The 25,913-nt window shown below is 45.9% G+C and overlaps 1 protein-coding gene across 2 annotated transcripts in view; it reads right to left on the bottom strand.

Annotated features, from left to right (window-relative positions):
* Window positions 1–14,444, bottom strand: part of smad10a (SMAD family member 10a) — an 86,721-nt gene extending 72,277 nt beyond the window's left edge. For both annotated transcript variants that reach the window (XM_084080030.1, XM_084080029.1), the window contains exons 1-2: window positions 14,308–14,444; window positions 5,244–5,319 (exon numbers count right to left, since the gene is read on the bottom strand). In XM_084080030.1, coding sequence (XP_083936156.1) covers window positions 5,244–5,319; window positions 14,308–14,311 — 80 coding nt within the window. In that variant the 5' untranslated portion in view covers window positions 14,312–14,444. The remainder of the gene's footprint in view (window positions 1–5,243; window positions 5,320–14,307) is intronic.
* Between the last annotated feature and the right edge of the window lie 11,469 nt (window positions 14,445–25,913).

A 25,913-nucleotide genomic window follows, 5' to 3' on the forward strand; every position in this document is an offset into this window, starting at 1 on the left:
TAGGAAGAAACCCTGTATCGCCATATTGCAACTTTTAATGCTTTTTCATCATAAATGAATGCCCTATTGTCATACAGTATCACACAAAAGTAGCAAAAATAGCCAAGCTACAAGCTGAAAATGCGGCGCAATGCAACACATTGAGCTTGTTGATCTGCTATTTTTGATATAACAATATAGAGCAGATAACCACACTGATCTTGCATTGGCAAATATAATTTTTATTTTAAATATGAACAAAGGCAGGAGATGCACGTCCCCACAGTTCTTTTTTACACACAGTGCTGGACCCACAAATCATAAATAAATAAAAAATAAAAAGGTGAGTCTGCACACAAACTGCTCTACAGTCTTTTTAAATTATAACCAAAAGCTCTAAAGTTAACGTTTCTTCCATGTAGGGCTAATAAATTAATACATACAATAAGGAGACTCTTTTTAAATAACCAAAAGTGAACTTTCTCTTATTATTATTATTACTTTGGAGACTATGGCAAGTGTGATCCTATCGCACACCTTCCTACATGACCAGCTATGGCTTTGCAGTCCAGAGGATGAGATCTGCACGTAATGCGCGGATGCGCAGATTAAACAACAGACAGGCAGCGTTGCGGAATGCGTTTGTGTCAACTGTACTTGTACTTTTCTTCATAGAGAAAAAGAAGAGCACAGGGCATCCCTTTTTTGTGTGTATTGTCCAATTGTGTTTGTATATCCTCGTTTGCACAAATGTCAGCAAGCATGACATTTCTTCATTAGACCAGAGGGATCCTTTCCCGGATCCGGCCATGGTTGAACCCCTGTGGATTGATCTGCGACGTGTTTTTGTTGCCTGTTTTTGTCGAGTTTATATACCGTCACCTATTCCAAATAGCGGTCCACTTCCGTCTAACGGTACGCTTGCTTTCACATTGCAGCGTACCGTACCCGAAAACGCATGATCCGGATCCGAGACTGCCTCCGGAGGTGGTTTCGGGTACGGAACGGTGATCCGTTTCGGGGAACGATGCGCAACATTCACACTAGCGCGACACCTGCCAAGCGGTCTGGAGTGCGCACCCGGGACCATAGTGTGAATCCGCCCTTATTCATATCCATTCATTTTATGTACTTTAAAACAAGTTGAGGGACATTGTGACTCCTTATTCTTTGGGAATGGAGGGGGGGGTTAGACTGGAGTTCTGAACTGCACTGTTGCAAACCACTTAAATCCCATTATGTTGTTGAGCGTAGTCCCTCAGGGCTCTATACCAGTAACTTTTCTGTTTTCGCTCTAATCTAAATATCTTCGCTGCAAATAGCAGATCGACAAGCTCACAATGAGTCGCCTTGTCGATGTGCTATTTTCTGCAAAATCTTCTCAGAATACCGATGCTGGTGTTTAGAGGTAGGGTAAGTGATTTGCTTTAGTTTAAAAAAAATGTTTTAAATAGCTCTATATTCTGATAGTACTCATTGCTATAGTATAGAGTGTTTGTTCAGTAACAGGAGTCTCCATGTCTCTCCAGCTCTTTATCAAACCGAAAATGCAATTTCAGGTTTGGATAATAATTGTATCCAATCAGGCTACAGAACTCAGACAGGATACTGATTAAACAAGTGCAATTGGAAGTGATGACACAAAGAAATGAGCAGAAAACATTGGAACTGAAACACTACAAATGAAATTGATAGATCTCTCTTGATTGGCTGAAATTTTGCAACCCACCCAAAAATGTATTTTCTGTTTATTGAAGAGCTGGAGAGACGGGGAGACCCCTGTTACTGAACAAACACTCTATAGCAATCCTTTTTGTTGTAACCAAAAATATTACGCAGATTACTCCCGACTATGGCTGCATTTCCACCAAAGCCAGTGAATATTGTAACAAGTTTTTATTGGGGAAATAGTCACTGTAATATTATTACTCAAAACGATACAGTAATTTGATATATTAGTCGTTACTGGAATAAATTATAGTATTACAATAACACGTTACTTTTATCTCGTTACTGCCCAACACTGCTGTTAATGTGTTGACGCACTTTGACTAAACTCGTATCTACACCTGTTCATTGTTCTCTCACCACACTAATTCCCACAACGTCCAAGGGCAGAGGATTTACAGCAGTATGTCTCAATCTCCTGGATTCAGCTACTATTTTATTCATCCCTTTGTGTTACAACCTGCTGAATCTATTTTTTTCTATTATTATTACTATTACTAGACCATACCCGTAGGGGAATATGAGCACCCAACGTGTGCAGTTTGGCTTATGCGCTGAGAACAGACAGTATCAGGGATCGAAAGTGAGTTTGTACTGTGGAGTGGTTCTCAAACGTTTTTATGTCAAGGACCCCCAAATTGACACTTGTTAGCCCGCGGACCCCCATTTGAAAAGATATGCCAGGGACCCCCGTAAGAGCGTTTTTTTTTACGGCTCTAGCAGTGAATCTCAACCATTTTAATTTCAAGGACCCCCAGTTGGACATGCATTAGGGCTATGGACCCCCATTTAATGGCATTTATATGTCTTGGACCCCAAGTTATATAGTAAAGTCCACGGTACATGCTCCCGTCGCGAACACACACACACACACACACACACACACACACACACACACACACACACACACACCACGGTACATGCTCCCGTCGTCCCGTCCAAACACACACACACACACACGCACACACACACACACACACACACACACACACACACACACACACACACACACACACACACACACACACACACACACACACACACACACACACACACACACACACACACACACACACACACACACAGACATCGTACAGCGCGTTTGTTTAGATCCAAGTGATTGTCAATGGTAGCGGCTACAGCAGGCGCGCGGATACGCGAGGATTCTGATTGGCTGTCAGTGTTTCTATCATTCATAAATCGTGATCCAAAAAGTGATCCAACGCCATCGTTCATAATACACTCGCTGCCACTTTATCAGGTTCTTTTTTTTTTTTTTTTTTTTTTTATATACCCAGGGTAGTAGCTGAGCACAAGTGCTCATTTTCAGCAACGCCCTGCACATAGAAACACACAGAGTTCACTTGTCCAACTAATCCTAAATGCACGTTTCTTATCGGCCAATCACATGGCAGCAACCCAATGTATTCAGGCATGCACACATGGTCAAGACCATAGACATATAAAGGTAGACGCCTCCTCTGGCTCTGAAGCGTATGCATCTCGGACGCACTTCCGCTTCTGGGGGGCAAGCTGGAAACTTCCGTGTGCGTCACAGAAGGGGGCGTTCAGTAGGCCAATCAGAGGAAGGTGGGGGCGGGACAACTAGATTCTGACAAGTCCTGGAAAAGACATGCTGTGATTGGCCAGTAGTCAACGCGCTGTGATTGGCCAGTGCCCGTCCCCCCGGAAAAATGGCGGCCACCATACCAAGCACGTTGCTCCAATGAGCTGCAGAGGCCAATGAGGTATCTAGGTTTCTATATCTGTGGTCAAGACGATCTGCTGCAGTTCAACCGAGCATCAAGATGGGGGGAAAGGTGATTTAAGAGACTTTGAACGTGGCATGGTTGGTGATGCCAAACAAGCAGGTCTCAGTGTTTCAGACACTGCTGATCCACGGGCAGTGGTGGAAGTACATTTTCTCAAGTACTGTACTTAAGTACACTTTTGAGGTATTTTTACTTTACTGGAGTATTTCCACTTTTCAATACTTTTACTTCTACTCCACTAAATCTCAGATGCAAATATTGCATCATTTGCGTTTACTTAAAGGCATTGTAGGGAACATTAAGCCTAAATTTAAAAAATATTTATATATATTTTTTTTGCATTTTCTCCCCTCTATCAGCCACTATATAATGATGCTGGGGTGTTTTCGTGCATTGAAACACAGGCCTCTTTCTGAAAACCCTATTTTCCCTATTGTTGTTGTTGTTGTTATGTTTGTCCGGGACGTAAGGAAGTCTATGGAAGTCTATGGAGGCATCACCCCCTGGTGGCCGGGAAACGAACTGCACAAACATAAACAATGCAGGGAAAATACGGTTTTCAGAAAGAGTACTGTGTTTCAATGCAGGAAAACAGCCAGCATCATTATATAGTGGCTGATAGAGGGGAAAAAATGCAAAAAATATATATATAAATATTTTTTAAATTTAGGCTTAATGTTCCCTACAATGCCTTTAAGTAAAAAAAAATCAGTACTTTTTCCACCACTGTCCATGGGGATTTTCACGCACAGCCATCTCTAGGGTTTACAGGAAATGGTCCAAACAAGAGAAAAGATCCAGTGAGTGTTAGTTATGTGGGTGAAAGAGAGGTCAGAGGAGAATGGTCAAACTGGTTTGAGCTGACAGAAAGGCAACAGTAACTCATATAACTACTTGTTACAACCAAGGAATGCAGGAGAGCATCTCTGAATGCATAACAGGTCAAACCTTGAGGCAGATGGGCTACAGGAGCAACGGTGGCCATAGCTGAATTGGTACTGAGCCCGCCTGGGAAGCAGAAGGTCTCTGGTTCAATTCCCACCCCCGGCAATGTGTTCGAAGTGTCCCTGAGCAAGACACTTAACCCTTAACTGCTCCCCGAGTGTCGTACTGATGCCGTTCACAGCTTCTAGAAATTATAAGATGGATAAATGCAGGGGGCAAATATACGGTGCCCAAAAAACAGCAGTGGGGACTAAATTATTATTATTATCATTAGCCCACACCAGGAAACTGAGGCTAATATGCACAGGCTCACCAAAATTCGACAATAGAAGCTTGGAAAAAAACATTGCTTAAACTGATGAATTCTCTGTAAACCCTAGAGATGGTTGTGCGTGAAGTTCCCAGTGGATCAACAGTTTCTGAAATACTCAGACCAGCTTGTTTGGCAATACAAACCATGCCACGTTCTAAGTCACTTAAATCAGTGGTTCTCAACCTTTTCAGTCCGCGACCCCGCAAATATTTGAACTGGGGACCCCCCACCTTGACAAGAACTTGGAATTGTAGGAGTTGAGACATCACATTTTGTTTGACAGATAAATATTGTCGTCGTCCCCCCCCCCCCCTCCGGTGAGGGTAGCTGCGGTGCGGACTCTGCCATCCAATTCAGTTAAAACGATTTTTAAAACAACATATTTATGGTTATGGTTATAATATTATTGTGCTTGGCAGCCTAGTTGGCTAGAAATCTCTTCAGTCAGTGACAGTCCTACATAAATCATATCTATGTCCAGCTCCTTGTGGCTTCGCGTTGCCTACCTGGTGTTGAGCTGGTCAGTCAACAGGTGTCCAGACACGTCGTTAGCTTCATGGTGACCAAGCTCTGAGTCAGACCCTGCATGGAGAACAGATCCAACAAGTGTTAATTTTGACGACTAAAACTATGACGTAAAATGTTTACTTTTTTCACTGACGAAAACAAAATAAAAACGAGACCACAATGTTGGGAGGGCCTAGTGGAGAGGACATCCAGTAGAACTAAGACAAGTAATGTTATGCTTGGTTGTGTGTGAGTGTCACACTCCGAAAATAGCAGATCTACAAGCTCACAACGCGTCTGTGCACCACGTTGTGAGCTTGTACATCTGCTATTTTCGGTAGCCGGTCTAGGAATCAGGTATTATGACGCCATCAATGCCCGTCAAAATAGATTTTAGTAGACTAAATCAACTGTACATATAGTCGACTGAAATCTTTTGATATTTAGTCGACTAAAACTAGACTAAAACACTGTTAAATCCTGCATAGAGACACATCCAACACTGTTACATCCTGCATGGAGACATATCCAACACTGTTACACCCTGCATGGAGACACATCCAACACTGTTACATCCTGCATAGAGACACATCCAACACTGTTACACCCTGCATGGAGACACATCCAACACTGTTACACCCTGCATAGAGACACATCCAACACTGTTACACCCTGCGTGGAGACACATCCAACACTGTTACATCCTGCATAGAGACACATCCAACGCTGTTACACCCTGCATAGAGACATATCCAACACTGTTACATACTGCATAGAGACATATCCAACACTGTTACACCCTGCATGGAGACACATCCAACACTGTTACATCCTGCATAGAGACACATCCAACACTGTTACACCCTGCATGGAGACACATCCAACACTGTTACACCCTGCATAGAGACACATCCAACACTGTTACACCCTGCGTGGAGACACATCCAACACTGTTACATCCTGCATAGAGACACATCCAACGCTGTTACACCCTGCATAGAGACATATCCAACACTGTTACATACTGCATAGAGACATATCCAACACTGTTACACCCTGCATGGAGACACATCCAACACTGTTACATCCTGCATAGAGACATATCCAACACTGTTACATACTGCATAGAGACATATCCAACACTGTTACACCCTGCATGGAGACACATCCAACACTGTTACACCCTGCATGGAGACACATCCAACACTGTTACATACTGCATAGTAGTGATGTGCGGGTCGGGTTTTTTCATGACCCGCCCCGCCACGGAACCCAACCCGCCTCAACCTGCCCCGCGAACCCATATATAAATCTATGGCTCAACCCACCCCGCGACCCGCGGTAAAAAAAAATCGGTAAAATCATGAAGGAAAATAATCTTCAAGTATACACCCCAAGTGTATTGAAACTGTTTTATTGTTATTATTCTTATTCTTATTAGGAATAAAGACAAAACAAGAGCATGTGATTATTTTTTTTCTTTTTGCGTGTGAGAGCGGCTGACCTGCTCACCCGCAGCCCGCATAATTTCCTCTGAAATCCTGACTCGACCCACCAGCGCCGCGGGTTGACCCGCGGGTCCCGCGGGTTACGGGTCGGCCAGCTCATCACTACTGCATAGAGACACATCCAACACTGTTACATCCTGCATAGAGAAACATCCAACACTTATACATCCTGCATAGGGACACATCCAACACTGTTACATCCTGCATAGAGACATATCCAACACTGTTACATACTGCATAGAGACATATCCAACACTGTTACACCCTGCATGGAGACACATCCAACACTGTTACACCCTGCATGGAGACACATCCAACACTGTTACATACTGCATAGTAGTGATGTGCGGGTCGGGTTTTTTCATGACCCGCCCCGCCACGGAACCCAACCCGCCTCAACCTGCCCCGCGAACCCATATATAAATCTATGGCTCAACCCACCCCGCGACCCGCGGTAAAAAAAAATCGGTAAAATCATGAAGGAAAATAATCTTCAAGTATACACCCCAAGTGTATTGAAACTGTTTTATTGTTATTATTCTTATTCTTATTAGGAATAAAGACAAAACAAGAGCATGTGATTTTTTTTTTTCTTTTTGCGTGTGAGAGCGGCTGACCTGCTCACCCGCAGCCCGCATAATTTCCTCTGAAATCCTGACTCGACCCACCAGCGCCGCGGGTTGACCCGCGGGTCCCGCGGGTTACGGGTCGGCCAGCTCATCACTACTGCATAGAGACACATCCAACACTGTTACATCCTGCATAGAGAAACATCCAACACTTATACATCCTGCATAGGGACACATCCAACACTGTTACATCCTGCATAGAGACATATCCAACACTGTTACATACTGCATAGAGACATATCCAACACTGTTACACCCTGCATGGAGACACATCCAACACTGTTACACCCTGCATGGAGACACATCCAACACTGTTACATACTGCATAGTAGTGATGTGCGGGTCGGGTTTTTTCATGACCCGCCCCGCCACGGAACCCAACCCGCCTCAACCTGCCCCGCGAACCCATATACAAATCTATGGCTCAACCCACCCCGCGACCCGCGGTAAAAAAAAATCGGTAAAATCATGAAGGAAAATAATCTTCAAGTATACACCCCAAGTGTATTGAAACTGTTTTATTGTTATTATTCTTATTCTTATTAGGAATAAAGACAAAACAAGAGCATGTGATTTTTTTTTTCTTTTTGCGTGTGAGAGCGGCTGACCTGCTCACCCGCAGCCCGCATAATTTCCTCTGAAATCCTGACTCGACCCACCAGCGCCGCGGGTTGACCCGCGGGTCCCGCGGGTTACGGATCGGCCAGCTCATCACTACTGCATAGAGACACATCCAACACTGTTACATCCTGCATAGAGACACATCCATCACTGTTACATCCTGCATAGCACTTTTACACACCCTGCATAGAGACACATCCAACAATGTTACACCCTGCATAGAGACACATCCAACACTTTTACACCCTGCATAGACACATCCAACACTGTTACACCCTTCATAGAGACACATCCAACACTGTTACATCCTGCATAGAGACACATCCAACACTGTTAAATCCTGCATAGAGACACATCCAACACTCTTACATCCTGCATAGAGACACATCCAACACTGTTAAATCCTGCATAGAGACACATCCAACACTCTTACATCCTGCATAGAGAAACATCCAACACTTATACATCCTGCATAGGGACACATCCAACACTGTTACATCCTGCATAGAGACACATCCAACACTGTTACATCCTGCACAGAGACACATCCAACACTTTTACATCCTGCATAGAGACACATCCAACACTGTTACACCCTGCATAGAGACACATCCAACACTTTTGCACCCTGCATAGAGACATATCCAACAATGTTACACCCTGCATAGACACATCCAACACTGTTACACCCTGCATAGACACATCCAACACTTTTACACCCTGCATAGACACATCCAACACTGTTACACCCTTCAGAGAGACACATCCAACACTGTTACACCCTGCATAGAGACACATCCAACACTTTTACACCCTGCATAGACACATCCAACACTGTTACACCCTTCATAGAGACACATCCAACACTTTTACACCCTTCATAGACACATCCAACACTGTTACATACTGCATAGAGACACATTCAACACTGTTACATCCTGCATAGAGACACATCCAACACTGTTACACCCTGCATAGAGACACATCCAACACTCTTACACCCTGCATAGACACATCCAACACTGTTACATCCTGCATAGAGACACATCCAACACTGTTACATCCTGCATAGAGACACATCCAACACTGTTAAACCCTGCATAGAGACACATCCAACACTCTTACATCCTGCATAGAGACACATCCAACACTGTTACATCCTGCATAGAGACACATCCAACAATGTTACATCCTGCATAGAGACACATCCAACACTGTTACACCCTGCATAGAGGCACATCCAACACTCTTACATCCTACATAGAGACACATCCAACACTGTTACACCCTGCATAGAGACACATCCAACACTCTTACATCCTGCATAGAGACACATCCAACACTCTTACATCCTGCATAGAGACACATCCAACACTGTTACAACCTGCATAGAGACACATCCAACACTCTTACATCCTGCATAGAGACACATCCAACACTGTTACACCCTGCATAGACACATCCAACACTGTTACATCATGCATAGAGACACATCCAACACTGTTACATCCTGCATAGAGACACATCCAACACTGTTAAACCCTGCATGGAGACACTGTTACACCCTTTATAGAGAACACATCCAACACTGTTACACCCTGCATAGAAAACACATCCAACACTGTTACACCCTGCATAGAGACACATCCAACACTGTTACATCCTGCATGGAGACACATCCAACACTGTTACATCCTGCATAGAGAACACATCCCACACTGTTACACCCTGCATAGAGACACATCCAACACTGTTACACCCTGCATAGACACATCCAACACTGTTACATCCTGCATAGAGACACATCCAACACTGTTACACCCTGCGTGGAGACACATCCAACACTGTTACACCCTGCATAGAGACACATCCAACACTGTTACCTCCTGCATAGAGACACATGCAACACTGTTACATCCTGCATAGAGACACATCCAACTTTAGTTACTTTGTAGATTAAGATCTAGAATATTATAAACAAAACACACATTAACCACTTCAGCCCTATATACATTGATTTCTGCCATTTGAAAATAGCAGATTTGCAAGCTTGTAGATCTGCTATTTTCCAATGATTTTTATACATTTGAAATCTTGTTGAACAGGACATTCTGCATAATGAGTAGTAGCCTACTTTCTGCTTTGTACTTTAAGTCAGAGTCCTGCAATCGTTTGACGGGTGAAAACGGGTGTAAAATATACTGACGGGCGGTTCTGAACTAAACGCGGGTAGGTAACGTTTTATTGTGAAAATCAGAGAGCACTGTCTCCGCGAAAACAACGTCACTTGTGTAACTTAACACAGCACATCCGTCTTCACTTGTACACTGAATGTATAGCTCTATTGTTGAAGGCTGCTAGCTATCCTTTTCAACACACTTTTAAATTGAGTGACTGTCTGTAGGCTATTTACATTTTACTCTGCATGTAATCATGGGTAAACGGGCGGACAACAGGTCCATTATTTGACGGGCGGACGCGGGCGGTTCTGGTTCGTATTTTGAAAGGATCACGGCCAGGGTGAAGGGTGGGTCTACTCTGCAGATCTGATTATTGACGGGCAGCGCGGGTTCTCAACATTGGACCCCTGCAGGACTCTGCTTTAAGTAGGCCTACATTTTGATACCAAAACCTTTGTTCTTTTACTTTACAGATTTTTTTTATTCCGGACTTTTACTTGTAACAGAGTATTTCTGTATTACAGTATTGATACTTTTACTTAATACGCAAACCCGCTATGGAGACAATTAATTAATTAACACTACAGCTGTGGTGGTGTTGTTTTTGTTTGAGGCGTAACAAACTAAGCCAAAATGACGACGCTAAAATAGAAGTGAGTATAGCCTCACCTCAGCCTATCATTATTATTATAGGACAATCCACAATTATTTATACTGGCATATTTTGGGCTGAACCAGTCATCAGATTGAACTAATTTACCGTCGCATCTGGGAAAAGTATCTGCTGGTTGAAGCTGCTTTGGTCGACCTTCGACAATGTTTTTGTTTGGTTTGCTGTTGTGTAGAGTAGTAGAGTATGGTAGGCTTACTGAAAGTAGCAGATCTACAAGCCCAGCGCGCTCTGCTGGACAAAATATATCATCACACCAGCAAAGTGCTTTTTGAGCAAACCTTTTTTTTTTTTCATATCGGTCATATCGGTGAGAAATTTCACCGATACGATATGATCCGATATAACCAAATAAGGCCATATCGGGACTCTAGACACATCCATCACTGTTACACACTGCATAGAGAACACATCCATCACTGTTACACCCTGCATGGAGACACATCCATCACTGTTAAACCCTGCATAGAGAACACATCCATCACTGTTACACCCTGCATGGAGACACATCTATCACTGTTACACCCTGCATAGACACATCCATCACTGTTACACCCTGCATAGACACATCCAACTCTGTTACACCCTGCATAGACACATCCAACACTGTTACACCCTGCATAGACACATCCAACACTGTTACACCCTGCATAGAGAACACATCCATCACTGTTGCACCCTGCATAGAGACACATCCAACACTGTTACATCCTGCATAGACCCTGTTACACCCTGCATAGACACATCCAACACTGTTACACCCTGCATAGAGACACATCCAACACTGTTACACCCTGCATAGAGACACATCCAACACTGTTACACCCTGCATAGAGACACATCCAACCCTGTTACATCCTGCATAGACCCTGTTACACCCTGCATAGACACATCCAACACTGTTACACCCTGCATAGAGAACACATCCATCACTGTTACACCCTGCATAGACCCTGTTACACCCTGCATAGACACATCCAACACTGTTACACCCTGCATAGAGACACATCCAACACTGTTACACCCTGCATAGAGACACATCCAACGCTGTTACACCCTGCATAGAGAACACATCCAACACTGTTACACCCTGCATAGAGACACATCCAACGCTGTTACACCCTGCATAGAGAACACATCCAACACTGTTACACCCTGCATAGAGAACACATCCAACACTGTTACACCCTGCATAGAGACACATCCAACACTGTTACACCCTGCATAGAGAACACATCCATCACTGTTACACCCTGCTTAGACACATCCAACACTGTTACACCCTGCATAGAGAACACATCCATCACTGTTACACCCTGCATAGACACAGCCAACACTGTTCCACCCTGCTTAGAGAACACATCCATCACTGTTCCACGCTGCATAGAGAACACATCCATCACTGTTACACCCTGCATAGACACAGCCAACACTGTTACACCCTGCATAGAGAACACATCCATCACTGTTACACCCTGCATGTTATACATGTCAGATAGTCAAAACTATAGGGCTCAGCAAGATAACCGGAAATATATTGAAAATAGCAGATTAACGCGTTGTGATTCAACACATAGTGAGCTTAGATCTGCTGTCTCAATATTTATTTATAGTTGTCCATAAATGATAATCAATGGAATATTCATAGAGATATAGATTTGAAATCCTATCGCCCAGCCTTGGTTACAGACACTTGATACTAGGGACAAAATATAATATCACCACATCAATATTGTTCTGATAGTATCCTAGAGTGACAATATTATCAATTTTCTTTTACATTTTTTGCCATATCACAATATTATTAGATCCAAAACCCCAGACGATATCTAGTCTCATATCATGAGAGGGCGGTAGGTAGGTAGTAGGTAGGTAGGTAGGAAGGTAGGTAGGTAGGTAGGTAGGTAGGTAGGTAGGTAGGTAGGTAGGTAGGTAGGTAGGTAAGTAGGTGGATAGACGCACACACTAGCTGTTCCATCATTACACAGTAAAAAATCCTCAGTGTTAATTTAACTAAGAATATACAAATGGATCCATTTAGTTCTGGTAATTTCACACTATATGTAGTTAGTGTGTACATCACCACACCATTTTGCCACCAAAATCTAAGATTGTAAGAGCATTTTCATAAATCCTTCATGTTACATATAATGACGATAAATAAAGGAGCAATTGTGATTGTGTGTATTATTAGTATACTATTTTAGGCTGCAACTACCGTTTATTTTATTTGGGATATGTTTTTCGATTACTTTTTCTGATTAATCATAATTCTCAAGCATGTATTTCTTAATAATTGTAAGTATTTATCATACATCAACGAATCACCATGAAAACAGTCTAATAGATTTTCTTTAAAAAAAATAATCAACTAAATCTATTAGTCTGACTAACCAACCACCATGAAGTTTTATACTTTATCATAAATGTACATCAGTGTCATGCAAAAATAGTGAGATGTAGATCTGCTATTTTTGAATATTCTCACCTATTAGCCTAATGACATAATCCCCAAAATAGATGGTTGAAACTTAACAGTTGCAGACCACAGTCCTCTTGTGCTACTCGATTAATCACAGATTTGATTAAAATCGATATTTTTTTCACAATCGTCTCAATCAGTTAGTTTGCTCAAGTGTTAAAAGGTGTTCTTCCTATAACCTTTGATAAAGCCTTAAATGTAGACAACAACACTGTGAAAGTCAAAGCTGATGATCCCATCCATTCAGCTCTCCTGCCACTCCATATGTGGTCATCACGCGTCACCAAGTCTGCCTACTGCTCGTCTCTAAAGCATTCTCAACAAATCCCGGCAGAGAATTTATAAAAAAGAAAAACAACAAAAACAACAACAATACACACATTCATAAAACAGCGTTTTAAGAGCCGAATGATAGCGTCAACATTCCAACTATATGATCTACATTCCGGATAGCGTTTTTATTAGATTGTTAGATATGAATTGTTGCCACCAACAACTAAAAGAGAAAGAAAAGGAAAATCCTGATTCATACTACAGTTGCGTGCCGGTGTCTCGTGCAGGGGGGGGGGGGGGGTGGTAGTAGATCTACAAGCCCACATCACTGCCTGTATAAAGGCTTGTAAGTCTGCGAATATTTTTTTTTTCGGGGGCCACGGTGACTTTGGAAGTGAATGACTGGGGAAAATGTCATGAAAACATGACGAGGCAGCAAGACAGACATCATGCTGTCTGTCTGTCTGTCTGTCTGTCTGTCTGTCTGGTGACTTCCTCTCTCTCTCTCTCTCTCTCTCTCTCTCTCTCTCTCTCCCTCTCCCTCTCTCTCTGGGGGAGAGAGAGAGAGAGAGAGAGAGAGAGAGAGAGAGAGAGAGAGAGGCTATACAATCGGATAGAATACCGATAGAATACCGAGATCCTCGGTATATATATTCCTCTATGTCTCTGTTAGTTAGTGTTTATATGCATATATACTCACACATTAGAGGCTGCTAAGGTAGAGAGGATCAGTCCGGTGGTCCTGGTGGTTAGTATGAGGACGGCTCTTCTTCGGGGTGTGTGTGTGTGTGTGTGTGTGTGTGTGTGTGTGTGTGTGTGTGTGTGTGTGTGTGTGTGTGTGTGTGTGTTTGGGGGGGGGGGGGGGTTGGTTGTTTGGTAGGTTCTTTTTTTTAGGGGGGGGGGGGGTCCGAGGGTTCTAATCAGGCTGTTAGAGCTCCCTCTCTTTCTCCGTGCATCCTGTGCTCTTGTTGCTCTCTCTCTCTCTCTCTCTTTCTCTCTTTCTCTCTCTCTCTCTCTGCTCCCTCCTCCTCCTCGCTGACTACAATAACAAAAGAGAGGGTGGGGGGGGGGGGGTCGTGGGTGCACGCGCGCGCGCGCGTGCGTGCGGCGTCTCGCCGAAAGAAAAAAAAAAAAGGTTTTTGTTTTTTCTTGTTTTTTTTTCTCCAGCCAGCCCAATGGGAGAGGCCGTCTCAAACGGTAGCCCGTGGCTCCGGGCCAATGGGGAGGGAGGTGACATTTCGTCTGGGTTCTGTCTGCCATGATGCGTACTACTGGCGCCTGGGCGGCCATGGCCCCGCCCCTCTGCACGAGACACACATGCATACCCCACCCCCCATCTATACCCAAAACAAATACTATACTGACTGACTGTGTTGCCATGTGTGCTTATTATAAGCGACTTTAGGCTTGTTTTTCTACTAAGTTGCTTAGTTGTAAATATTGGTAGTTTGCTGCGGGTTGCGTTTTTTTGGGCTTGTTTCTAAAGAGTAGTTGCTTATTTTGAGCTTGCTTTGTGATGTTGTTTAAACCAGTGTTTCTAAAACATTTTCATGTCATGGACCTCCAAATTAATAGTATAATATCTGCAAATATCTGAAAACATTTCATGCCACATACAAGATTTGTGTCATTTTTCACATTTTCTTCAAGACTTTTTTTGAAAATAGCAGATTTATACAATTTGTCGCATCGCAATGCGTTGTGGGCTTGATCTGCTATTTTCAAACATCCGATGTTTAAAGTACTCATGTGGCTGCTTCTTTTGGGCTTGTTTTGGTTGCTTGTTTCTCTCGCAGAATCTGGCAACCCTGCTGACTGCCTGCTACTTCTGCTGCTGCTGCTACTACAACTGTCTACCACTGATGGTCAATTCAATTCAATTCAATTCAATTCAATTCAATTCAATTTTTGTTAAATGTCAAATCACAACAAGTTGTGATTTGACAGTAATGTAGTTACTAAAGTAATACATTACTGTATGATTATTACTGTAATTATTACTATGATTATTACTGTCCCCAGTAACTTGTAGTGTAACTCCAATTGCGAACCGTATTGCAGTTATTAAGCCAAGTAACTTTGAGTTAGGCTACTAGTTGTGACTTGTTTTTGGACAAGATAGACAATATTGCGGTTATAATATATGTACTCGCATAGTAAGGAGGTTGTCACGTGTGAAACTAGAAAAGTGCGCTCCTCAGAGTGCAGATCTCTGCCAGGCTTGGTTACCTACCTAGGGCTGGCAAACTTTGGAGGTCAATCATAGCCAGTTGTAATGAAATGTGATTATGTGGAGAATATCTTGATCACATGACTTCAGAGATCATGCGTACCGATTTGTGTGAGTTTTGGATACCATTTTGATTGATTGATTGAATACATTATTAGTCAAAAACAAATGTAAACAGCACAGAGGTGCAGTAAAACATTTAGGCTAAAAGGATAGCACAAACAAGTCCTGGGGACTTGTCTCCATTGTGGTCCTATTATTGTCTCCGCCAGGCCGAAGGCATGGCGAGAGAGTATGTTTTACCCTCCGTCCGTCCGTCCGTGTGTGTGTGTGTGTGTGTGTGTGTCCGTCCGTCCTTCTGTCTGTTACCAGCTAATCTCCGCCACCGTTGCCCCAGTCGCTGTGAAACTGCACACACACACTCCCTCGATGCCACAGCAGAACCTCTGCCCCAAATTTTTCACATGGGCCTGTTATAGCGCCACCAGGAGGCCGATTTGTGCAAAACACATTTTTGGATATTACTTCTACAGATTTTATCCAAATATCACGCAAATCGGTACACAGTATCTCTATAGTCATGTGATCAAGACGGATCTGTCCGATACTTCATATTACATCCTGATTGGCTAAGGTTGGCTTCCAAAGTTGGCAGGATTGGTCCGTTTTGAACAAAATGTCTCAAATCATGAACGCAGTGTGTGATTTCCGTGAAAATTTGCACACACATTCCCACTAGGCCAAGGACGCAATGACCCCCTTTTCACATTGCCCTGTTATAGCGCCACCAGCAGGTCTAATTTAGCAAAACACATTTTTGCAACAAAATGCCTCAAATCATGAATGCACGCTCATTCCCACTAGGCAGGAAGAAATGCCACCCTTTTCACATTGTCCTATTATAGCGACCTGGAGACCTGTGCTCCGAGGAGCACTTTTTCTAGTTAGTATTCAATTAATCAACAGATCATAGAATATTAACATTTCATCAACAAATACAAATAGCATTTTTTTTACAGAGGAGAACAAGCCATCCCAAACTAGCAATGTGTGTTGGAATTAGGTGGGTCATGGACTCTAGTAGTCGTATCACTTTGTTTTGGGAGGTCTGAAACTTAGTGTTTATAGTGACATTGTTGGAGATCCAAGAGGTCCAAGCATAATCAAAATGGCATTGAATGAAGGCTCCAGCTAGTCTTCAGTGCACTCTCGTTGACAAAAGAGGAAGTCCTGCCCAAGACTTGTGTTCTTTGATTGACTTTCTTGATAACTTTTCATGCCATTTTTTTTGCCTAAAAAGGTAACCTCTTTTTTACTTGAGATAAATCGTCAACTCTGACCTTGAATGCCAATGGCATTACTAAGATTATGTTTGGACCTAAAAAGAATGGATTCTGTTTTGCCAAGGTCTAATGACAGTTTATCTGTGGAGTAGTAGCAAAAAGTTTGTTTTGAAGAAAACGTGTCAGCCACGTAATGTTTGACTGTACGACCTACGGCCAATTTGATATATATATATATACATTTATTTATTTTTTAAGATTTATTTTGGGGGTTTTATTCCTTTATTGATAGGAAAGTAGGCCAACAGGAAATTGGGAGAGAGTTGGAGAGTGACATGCAGGAAAGGCCATCGGGCTCGGGACTCGAACCCTCAGGCTACATTAAGCCTAGGTGCTTGGACCGCTACGCCAGCCGTCCTGGCCCAATTTGATTTTTTTGAGTTAGAGCTTCTTCCATGGCCTACTGGGAATGTGCATGCAAAGTTTTACACTGATTTACACAGAGATTAGCTGCTCACAGATGGACAATGAACGGACACAGACGAAAACATGTCGGCTACTTGTTTATCCTGTATCTTAATCCTGTAGAGTGCTCTCTCCTGATTGGATAAAATTGACAACCCACCTGAAATTTTATTTTATGTTTATTAAAGAACTGGAGAGACGGGGAGACCCCTGTTACTGACACTATATAGCAATGATTAATATTTAACTCTAATTTTAACAAACAAAATATCAGAACAAAATAACAACACAAAATATAATTTACAGCACCTTTGACTCTTAGTGGACAAAAATACTGTTGTGATTTATTGTGAAAAACAGAAGAAGAGGGTGCGAGTAATTCCTTGACGTGGGGAAAACTGCAAAAAGACACGGATCACATTGCGTTTATATGGACAATATTTCTTAATTCGGAATGAAATCATTCCGAACAGAGATTCAACTTAACTGTTTACATCGACTCTAACTAAAAGTAATCCTGGTTCAACCAACCAAGCCTCAAAACATTTTATCGGAATATAACATTTGACAGTCACAGGCATAAAGTGGTTATGACTGTTGCCAACCAGAGAGAAGAGAACAGATTAATATTGTCCTGTTGATGTGAACGTCAAAAGGTTTACTGTATACCACCCCTCTCAACCAGAATGAAAATTCCTTCAGATCAGACGGGATCAGAATATTCTCTTCCAATTGAGGCATTTACAGTCTGATTGAGTCATTCTGAATATAAGTGGAATATTATTAGGGTCAATGTAAACGCAGTCATTGAAACGGACATTCTCCTGTCGTGTGCTATATGTGTGGAAGGATAATACCGGACAATGTCCCGACCTGATTCCCTGGACATTTCCCGGGGTTCAAGTGTGAAAACCACTACTAGTGAGACATGTCATTTCCTCTACTTATGGCTCTCAGACATTTTCATGACAAGGACCCCCACACTTCATACGTATTTGGCTGCTGACCCCCATCTGAAAGTAAATAGATTTGTGTTGTTAAAACATTTCAAAATCTTTCCAAATTTGTCACAATCTTTCGAGATTTTTTAAAGCGCTTAGTAAAAGACAAGCTCACAATGCGCCGTGAGCTTGCTACTTTCGAATTGCCAAATTAAGTAAATTAACTGTTCCACATTTTGCTAGGGATGCCTCCGGAACCCCCTCAATGATCCTTGGGGGGTCCCCGGATCATACTTTGGGATCCATTGCTCTACTTCACAGCATGGCTCAACAATTTATTTGTTCATGGATCAATTGTGTCAAAAGCAGTATTCCTAGTACAGGAAATCCATCCAGGCAGGAAAATCTCATCCAGGCAGGAACATCTCAGTAGGGCTGTAACAAAACTAATGTAAAATGTCTTTAGCTAGAGTTCACTGCATGGCTAAATTATACCCCGACACCAGTATGCCGATAAGAGCATTTGGACCAGACCAGGAATGAAGGTTGAAAGTGGTTTTATTGCCAGTTGGTACAACACATGTGATGATGATGATGATATGGTGGTGATGATGATTTAACTAAATAGGAGTGAAAGACAGAAACAATCAGTAACTTAAACAGAAAGCATAAACAGATCAGCGTAAGTGTCTATCAAACAAATTAAACCAAGGAACATAAGTCTAATAACAGAAAACAAACTTACTTATAATGCATCGGAAGTGCTCACATAGCTGTGATTTCTTGCAGTGAATCTCCAGACAGACAAAATGTTTGTCTGCTGGTTGAACCTGAGTCTATATAGGCCCACCCCAGCTGAACCAAACTAAGCTCAGATTGGGCCCCGCCCACCACTAAGTGACATGATCAGTTTGTGAACCCAAATCCACCCACTCTCAACTTGAGAGGGGGTGGATTTTGTACAGCCGCCCCATCAAATACAATTTATTTGATCATTACTAACTTCCGCAAAGGGAATGACAATAATAACAAATAAAAGAAACAAACAGTGTTCAAGAATGACTATTTTGCCTGCAAGGGGATTCAGGGTCGGCCATTGCCGGAAGGGCCACTAGTCTGGCCACAGGTCTAATGTAGGTCTTGCCCTTGATCTCCACTTCTGCTGTACGAACGCGCCCGTCGTCGCTTGGCATGAGGCGAGTCACCCTTCCAATTGGCCACAGTCCTCTGGGCAACTGTGGGTCCACCACCATAACGACTGTGAATGCCTCCAGGTTGGCTGTGTCTTTATGCCATTTCTGGCGGGTTTGAAGGTTTGGTAGGTAATCTCTGATAAAACGTGACCAGAAGTGGTCAGCTAAGATCTGGCTGTGCTTCCACTTGCGGCGGCCAATGAGCTCGGTGTCGTTGTACACTGCCTGAGGAAGGGAGGCGTCCCGCCGCCCCATGAGGAGAAGGTTTGGGGTCACGGGGTCAGGGTCAGCCAGATCCGATGAAGCGTAACCAAGGGGTTTTGAGTTGAGGATTCCTTCTATTTCTATTAAAACAGTGTTAAGCACCTCCTCTGTAACGGTTTGGGCTCCCAGTGTCGATCGCAGTGCTGTCTTGATTGACCTCACCTCTCTTTCCCACACACCTCCGAAGTGGGGGGCATTTGGGGGGTTGAACTTGAATAGAATTTTTCTCTTACCCAGTTGATCCTTCAATGCTGGGCTCATTGCAGCAAATGCATTGCTAAGTTCCCTTGCTCCTCCTCTGAAATTCGTTCCACAGTCGGACAGAATTTCGAAAGGTTGACCTCTGCGTGATGTGAAACGGCGCAGGGACATCAAGAAACTGTCAGTATCGAGGCTGGTTAGGATCTCGATGTGAAGGCAGTGAGTGGTAAGGCACTTGAATAGGATCCCCCATCTTTTATCAGTTTTGCGGCCAACCTTTATGAGTAGTGGGCCAAAACAGTCCATCCCTGTGGACCAGAACGGGGGCTGTGTTAAACGGACCCTGGAAGAGGGTAGATCGGCCATCTTGGGTACAGCAGGTTTCGCCCTCCACTTCCTGCATTCCACACAGTTCCACTGATGCTGCTTAATGGCCTGACGTCCGCGGAGGATCCAGTATGAACGCCTAAGCTCAGCAAACACCCTCTCTGGGCCAGGATGTAAGAGGCGAGTGTCATAGTCCTTTATTATCAGCTGGGTGACTGCATGTTTAGGGTCAAGCACAATAGGATGCATTGCTCCTGGTTCTAGCTCTGCTGCCAACCGAAGTCTGCCTCCAACTCTGATAAGGTTAAGCTTGGGCTCAAACTGTGGAGAAAGGGAAATGAGGCGACTATGGGTTGGGGGGTCTTTACCCGACTTAAGTGCCTTGAGGTCATCTGGAAAGCTTACTGCTTGAGCTTGTGAAAGAATGAGAGCTTCAGCATCGACTCGATTGAATGCTAAGGAACCAGAGGGGGGGTATTTAGCGGCATCTTGCAAGTGTTGGTAGGTGGCCTCTACAAGCTCTGGCCAGGTGGTAAATTGACTAGGGTCAGGGAGGTCAGGTGGTATGTTACTCTGGGTGAGACCACAAAACAGAGGTTTGCGTAAATCAGGGATTGGATCGGGGGTGTGAGGTGGTAAGGCAGGCCATTGATCTGAAGATAAAGCTAGAAATGCTGGACCTCTGTTCCATCGGTTGGGTCCGGTCAGCTCATCGAGTCGTTTGCCCCGAGTAATATCGTCAGCAGGATTGTTACCTGAATCAACATAGTGCCACTGGTCGGGGGAGGTGAGCTCTAGGATCTCAGTGATGCGATTGGCAACAAAGACTTTGTATCTGCATGACACTGACTGTAGCCAGGTCAAGACTACAGTGGAATCTGACCAAAGCACTGTTTTGTCAATAGAGATTGTTAGCTCTCTCTGGAGGAGCTGAGCCATCTGAGCTCCAGTGAGGGCCGCGGACAGTTCAAGGCGAGGAATGGTGATCTGTTGTTTGGGAGCTACTCGAGATCTGGCCATAACGAATGAAACATGAACCCCCCCTTTCTCGTCCTCCATCCTCAGATAGGCTACAGAACCATACGCCCTTTCCGAGGCATCACAGAAGATATGCAGTTGTCTTGACTTCACAGGATAAGGGGCGTTAAATTCATACCATCTCGGGTAGTGTAGATTGGCCAGGTTATGGAGCTCGTTCTCCCACTCAACCCATGCTTGCTGAATTTCCCCAGGGGATATCGGGTCGTCCCATTCTCTCCTTTTCATCCAGAGCTGTTGGAGGAGGACTTTGGCTCGAGCGGTGAAAGGTGATATAAATCCAAGGGGATCGTACTGTGTGGCAAGTACTTTGTATACGTTCCTCATTGTCAAAGTGTCATACAGCACTGGTCTATGCTTGTAGCTTAAAGTGTCTGAGATAAAGTGCCAGCTTAAGCCGAGAGTGCCCTCTGTAGGGTCGGTTCGGTCCTGGCTCAGCCAACACTCGGTACTGTCGGCCCGAGCCTCTGGGGGTAGGTGGTCCACAACAGATTGAGTATTGCTGGCCCACTGCCTGAGGTCAAAGCCTCCAGTGCACAGCACCTCTCGCAGCTTCGTGATCAGTTCTTTGGCTTCTAGGGGGCAAGGGAGTGAATGTAGGCAATTGTCTACATAGAAAGATTCCAGGACGGTAGCTGCGATGTCATTGTTAGGCTCTTGGTGGGATTGAGCATGTCTCTGAACAGCGTGGATTGCGCAGCATGGGCTGCATGTTGTACCAAAAGGTAGGACTTGCCACTCGTATACGTCGGGGGGGCTCTCTCTTCTGAGGTCACGCCACAGGAATCTTAAAAGTGGTCTATCTTCAGGTAAAAGTCTAATCTGATGGAACATTGACTTAATATCACCGCTGATGGCCACTTTGTGCTGTCGGAAGCGGAGCAATACACCCAGCATTGAAGGACCCAACACTGGGCCGGGGAGGAGTTGTTCGTTCAGAACTTGGCCTTGATAGGGGAATGAGCAGTTAAAGACTATGCGGTGTTTACCGTTATGCTCCACAATGTGGTGGGGGATGTACCAGGATTCTAGGGATTTAGAGATTTGCTCAGTGGTCAGTTTCTTTACATAGCCCGCCTGTACCAGCTTATCTATTTCTTGACAGTAGATTTGGGCCAATTCTGGTTTTCGGGCAAGGCGACGTTCGGTCTGGCGCAGGAGGGGCATGACAGAGTCTGGGGGGGATTGCAGCTTCGGAGCATTGGGGATACGGATAAGGGGTGTTGCATAGCGTTTAAGCCCATCAACTTCCGCTCTGATGGTTTTGGTTTCCAGCAAATCCATGGCCTCTTTGTCCTGTTTTGATCTTGTAATTAGTTTCTCGTTCTTAAAGGGGAGAACATCCAACTGCCATAATTTTTCGACATGGCGACTGAGTTCTGCGTAGGGGGCCCCAGTTGAGGTAAAGAGGGCTTGGGCCGCATCTGAATGCTCCTGGAAGAAGGTTCGCCCTTGGAGGGTCCAGCCTAGCTGGGTATGGAGGGCTATGGGTGTCCCTGGTGGCCCTAGGCAGACTTTCTTGGTTGGGGTTATTAGGTGAGAATTGTCTGCTCCAATCAGGAGAAGGGGCTGCACATTGGAAAAGGGGTGGAGAGGAAGGCCCTGTAGATGGCGGTAGCGTGTTTTGAGTTTATCTACTGGGTAGCTCTGCTCCACCAGTGACAACTTGGCTGAGGTGAATGCGTTCGTAATTGGGAACGTCTTCTGGGGATTAAAGAAAGGTGAGATCTCAAAACTAACTGAAGCCCCATCCAATGCCTCAGTTTGTTGTCTGATGGTACGTACGAGCAGCCGTTCAAAGTCTCCTTGGAGCCTAAGTTGCTTACGTGCTGCTGGTAGGAGCATTGTACGCTGGGAACCGTCGTCAAGGATAGCGTAAGTATCCAAGGTGTGATGTTGATTACGTAATGTCACCTTAACCACCTTTAGAAGGACTTGGGGGGAGCTGGGCTGAGGGTTTACGTATAGGACCTTGGATTCTGTCCCCCTGTTATTAACATGGTGCAGGGTACCTAAATGTTTCCCGTTACACAGGGGGCATGGTGTTCTCAGGTTACAGCTCTTAGCCATGTGAGGTCCTGCACATCTCCAGCACCTCCTTTCCTGTTTTATCCATATGATTGCGTCTTCCGTCTTCAGCTCCTTAAACTCTTTACAATTGATTATCGAATGGTCAGGGGAGTTGCAGTACTGGCATGCTCTAGGTTTTCTCTGTTTACTTGTAGACGGTAATGGGGGTGTGTCAGGGCTGGTACCGTGCAATATGGTTGCTGTAAAAGGGGCAGGCCTCGGCGCTGATCTCCCGGGTGGCACAGGGGCATCAGTAGTCAGATTCTGGACTTGAACGGCTACTGACTGACATTCTGCCTCACATTGGAGCCACACGGCAAAGTCAACCAGTGTGTAATGGGCTCCTGGCCGAGTTGAACGGGTGTGGCGAATGAAGTTAGCTACAAAGTCGGCTGGGAGCTTACTCAGAAGGTGCTGCACGTGGGATGAACAGGCGAGCTCGGCGGCGCCCTCGCTCTGGCCCATGGCCTGCAGCATTCCTACTAAGGACTGGACCCTAACTGCAAAGGCGTGGAAGGCTTTGGAATCACCGGGTTGAACCTTTGGGAGACTAGTTATAGCTGTAATTTCTCTCAAGGCCAGGTGGTGAGGCTGGCCGTACTGTTGGTCGAGAGCGGCTAGGGCCTTGGTATAAGGCTGGGGGTCATGAGCATAGGCCAACGCTATATGGAGTGCTGAGGGTAGTTTGAGGTGATCTAGCAGGATATGATACTTGTATGTTTCAGTTTCCCAGGGGGACAGTAGGTTTGACAGGGCCATCTTAAGCATTGTGTATTCGTGAGGGTCTTCTTTATTAAGGTTCGGGAATGTGGGTCCCTCGACCCTAGAGGACTTGTGCCCGAATTGTAGGCCTGCGTACATTTGTGGGTTATGCATTGGAGTGGGGGGCCATTGCGTGGGGAGAGGTACTGAATAAGTCCACTGCTGTGGTGGAAAGGGAGTGGGGGGTACCTGGTAGGGGGTGCTCACTGGGGGCTGCTGGGGTGGTGCGGGGGGCCACGGCTGCGGCTGAGGAGGGGCGGGGTGGGCACAGGCAGGGGGCGCTGGAGGAGGTGCTGCAGGCCACGACTGTGGCTGAGGAGGGGCTGGGTGGGCCCAGGCAGGGTGCGCTGGAGTAGGTGCTGGAGGCCGCGGATGTGGTTGAGGAGGGGGTGGGTGGGTCCAGGGAGGGGGCGCTGGGTTAGATGCTGGGGGCCACGACTGTGGCTGAGGGTGGGCTGGGTGGGCCCAGGCGGGGGGCGCTGGAGTAGGTGCTGGGGGCCACGACTGTGGCTGAGGAGGGGCTGGGTGGGCCCAGGCGGGGGGCACTGGAGTAGGTGCTGGGGGCCACGACTGTGGCTGAGGAGGGGCCGGGTGGGCCCAGGCGGGGGGCGCTGGAGTAGGTGCTGGGGGCCATGACTGTGGCTGAGGAGGGGCCGGGTGGGCCCAGGCGGGGGGCGCGGGGGTCGGTGCTGGGGGCTGCGGCTGTGACTGAGAAGGGGCTGGGTGGGCCCAGGCAGGGGGCGCTGGGGTAGGTGCTGGGGGCCACGACTGTGGTGGGCCTGGGTAGGCCTGGACAGGGGGCTCTGGGGGAGGTGCTGTGGGCCACGGCTGTGGCTGAGGAGGGACTGGGTGGGCCCAGGCAGGGGGCACTGGAGTAGGTGCTGGGGGCCACGGCTGTGGCGGGGCTGGGTGGGCCCAGGTAGGGGGCTCTGGGGGAGGTGCTGGGGGCCATGGCTGTGGCTGAGGGGCTGGGTGAGCACAGGCAGGGGGCGCTGGGGGGGGTGCTGGGGGCCACGGCTGTGGCTGAGGGGGAGCTGGGTGAGCACAGGCAGGGGGCGCTGGGGAGGGTGCTGGGGGCCACGGCTGTGGCTGAGGGGGAGCTGGGTGAGCACAGGCAGGGGGCGCTGGGGGGGGTGCTGGGGGCCACGGCTGTGGCTGAGGGGGAGCTGGGTGAGCACAGGCAGGGGGCGCTGGGGAGGGTGCTGGGGGCCACGGCTGTGGCTGAGGGGGAGCTGGGTGAGCACAGGCAGGGGGCGCTGGGGGGGGTGCTGGGGGCCACGGCTGTGGCTGAGGGGGAGCTGGGTGAGCACAGGCAGGGGGCGCTGGGGAGGGTGCTGGGGGCCACGGCTGTGGCTGAGGGGGAGCTGGGTGAGCACAGGCAGCGGGCGCTGAAGTAGGTGCTGGGGCCCATGGCTGCTGCTGAGGAGGGGGTGGGTGGGCCCGGGCATCCGACGCTTGGGGCAGCGCATAGTGCATCTGAGCGTGGGGCGTTGGGTCCGGTGCGAGGTGCATCTGAGCGTGGGGCGCTGGGG

This window comes from Gymnoscopelus microlampas (genome assembly GCF_963454915.1).
Source record: "Gymnoscopelus microlampas genome assembly, chromosome: 15".
Classification (NCBI taxonomy): domain Eukaryota; kingdom Metazoa; phylum Chordata; class Actinopteri; order Myctophiformes; family Myctophidae; genus Gymnoscopelus; species Gymnoscopelus microlampas.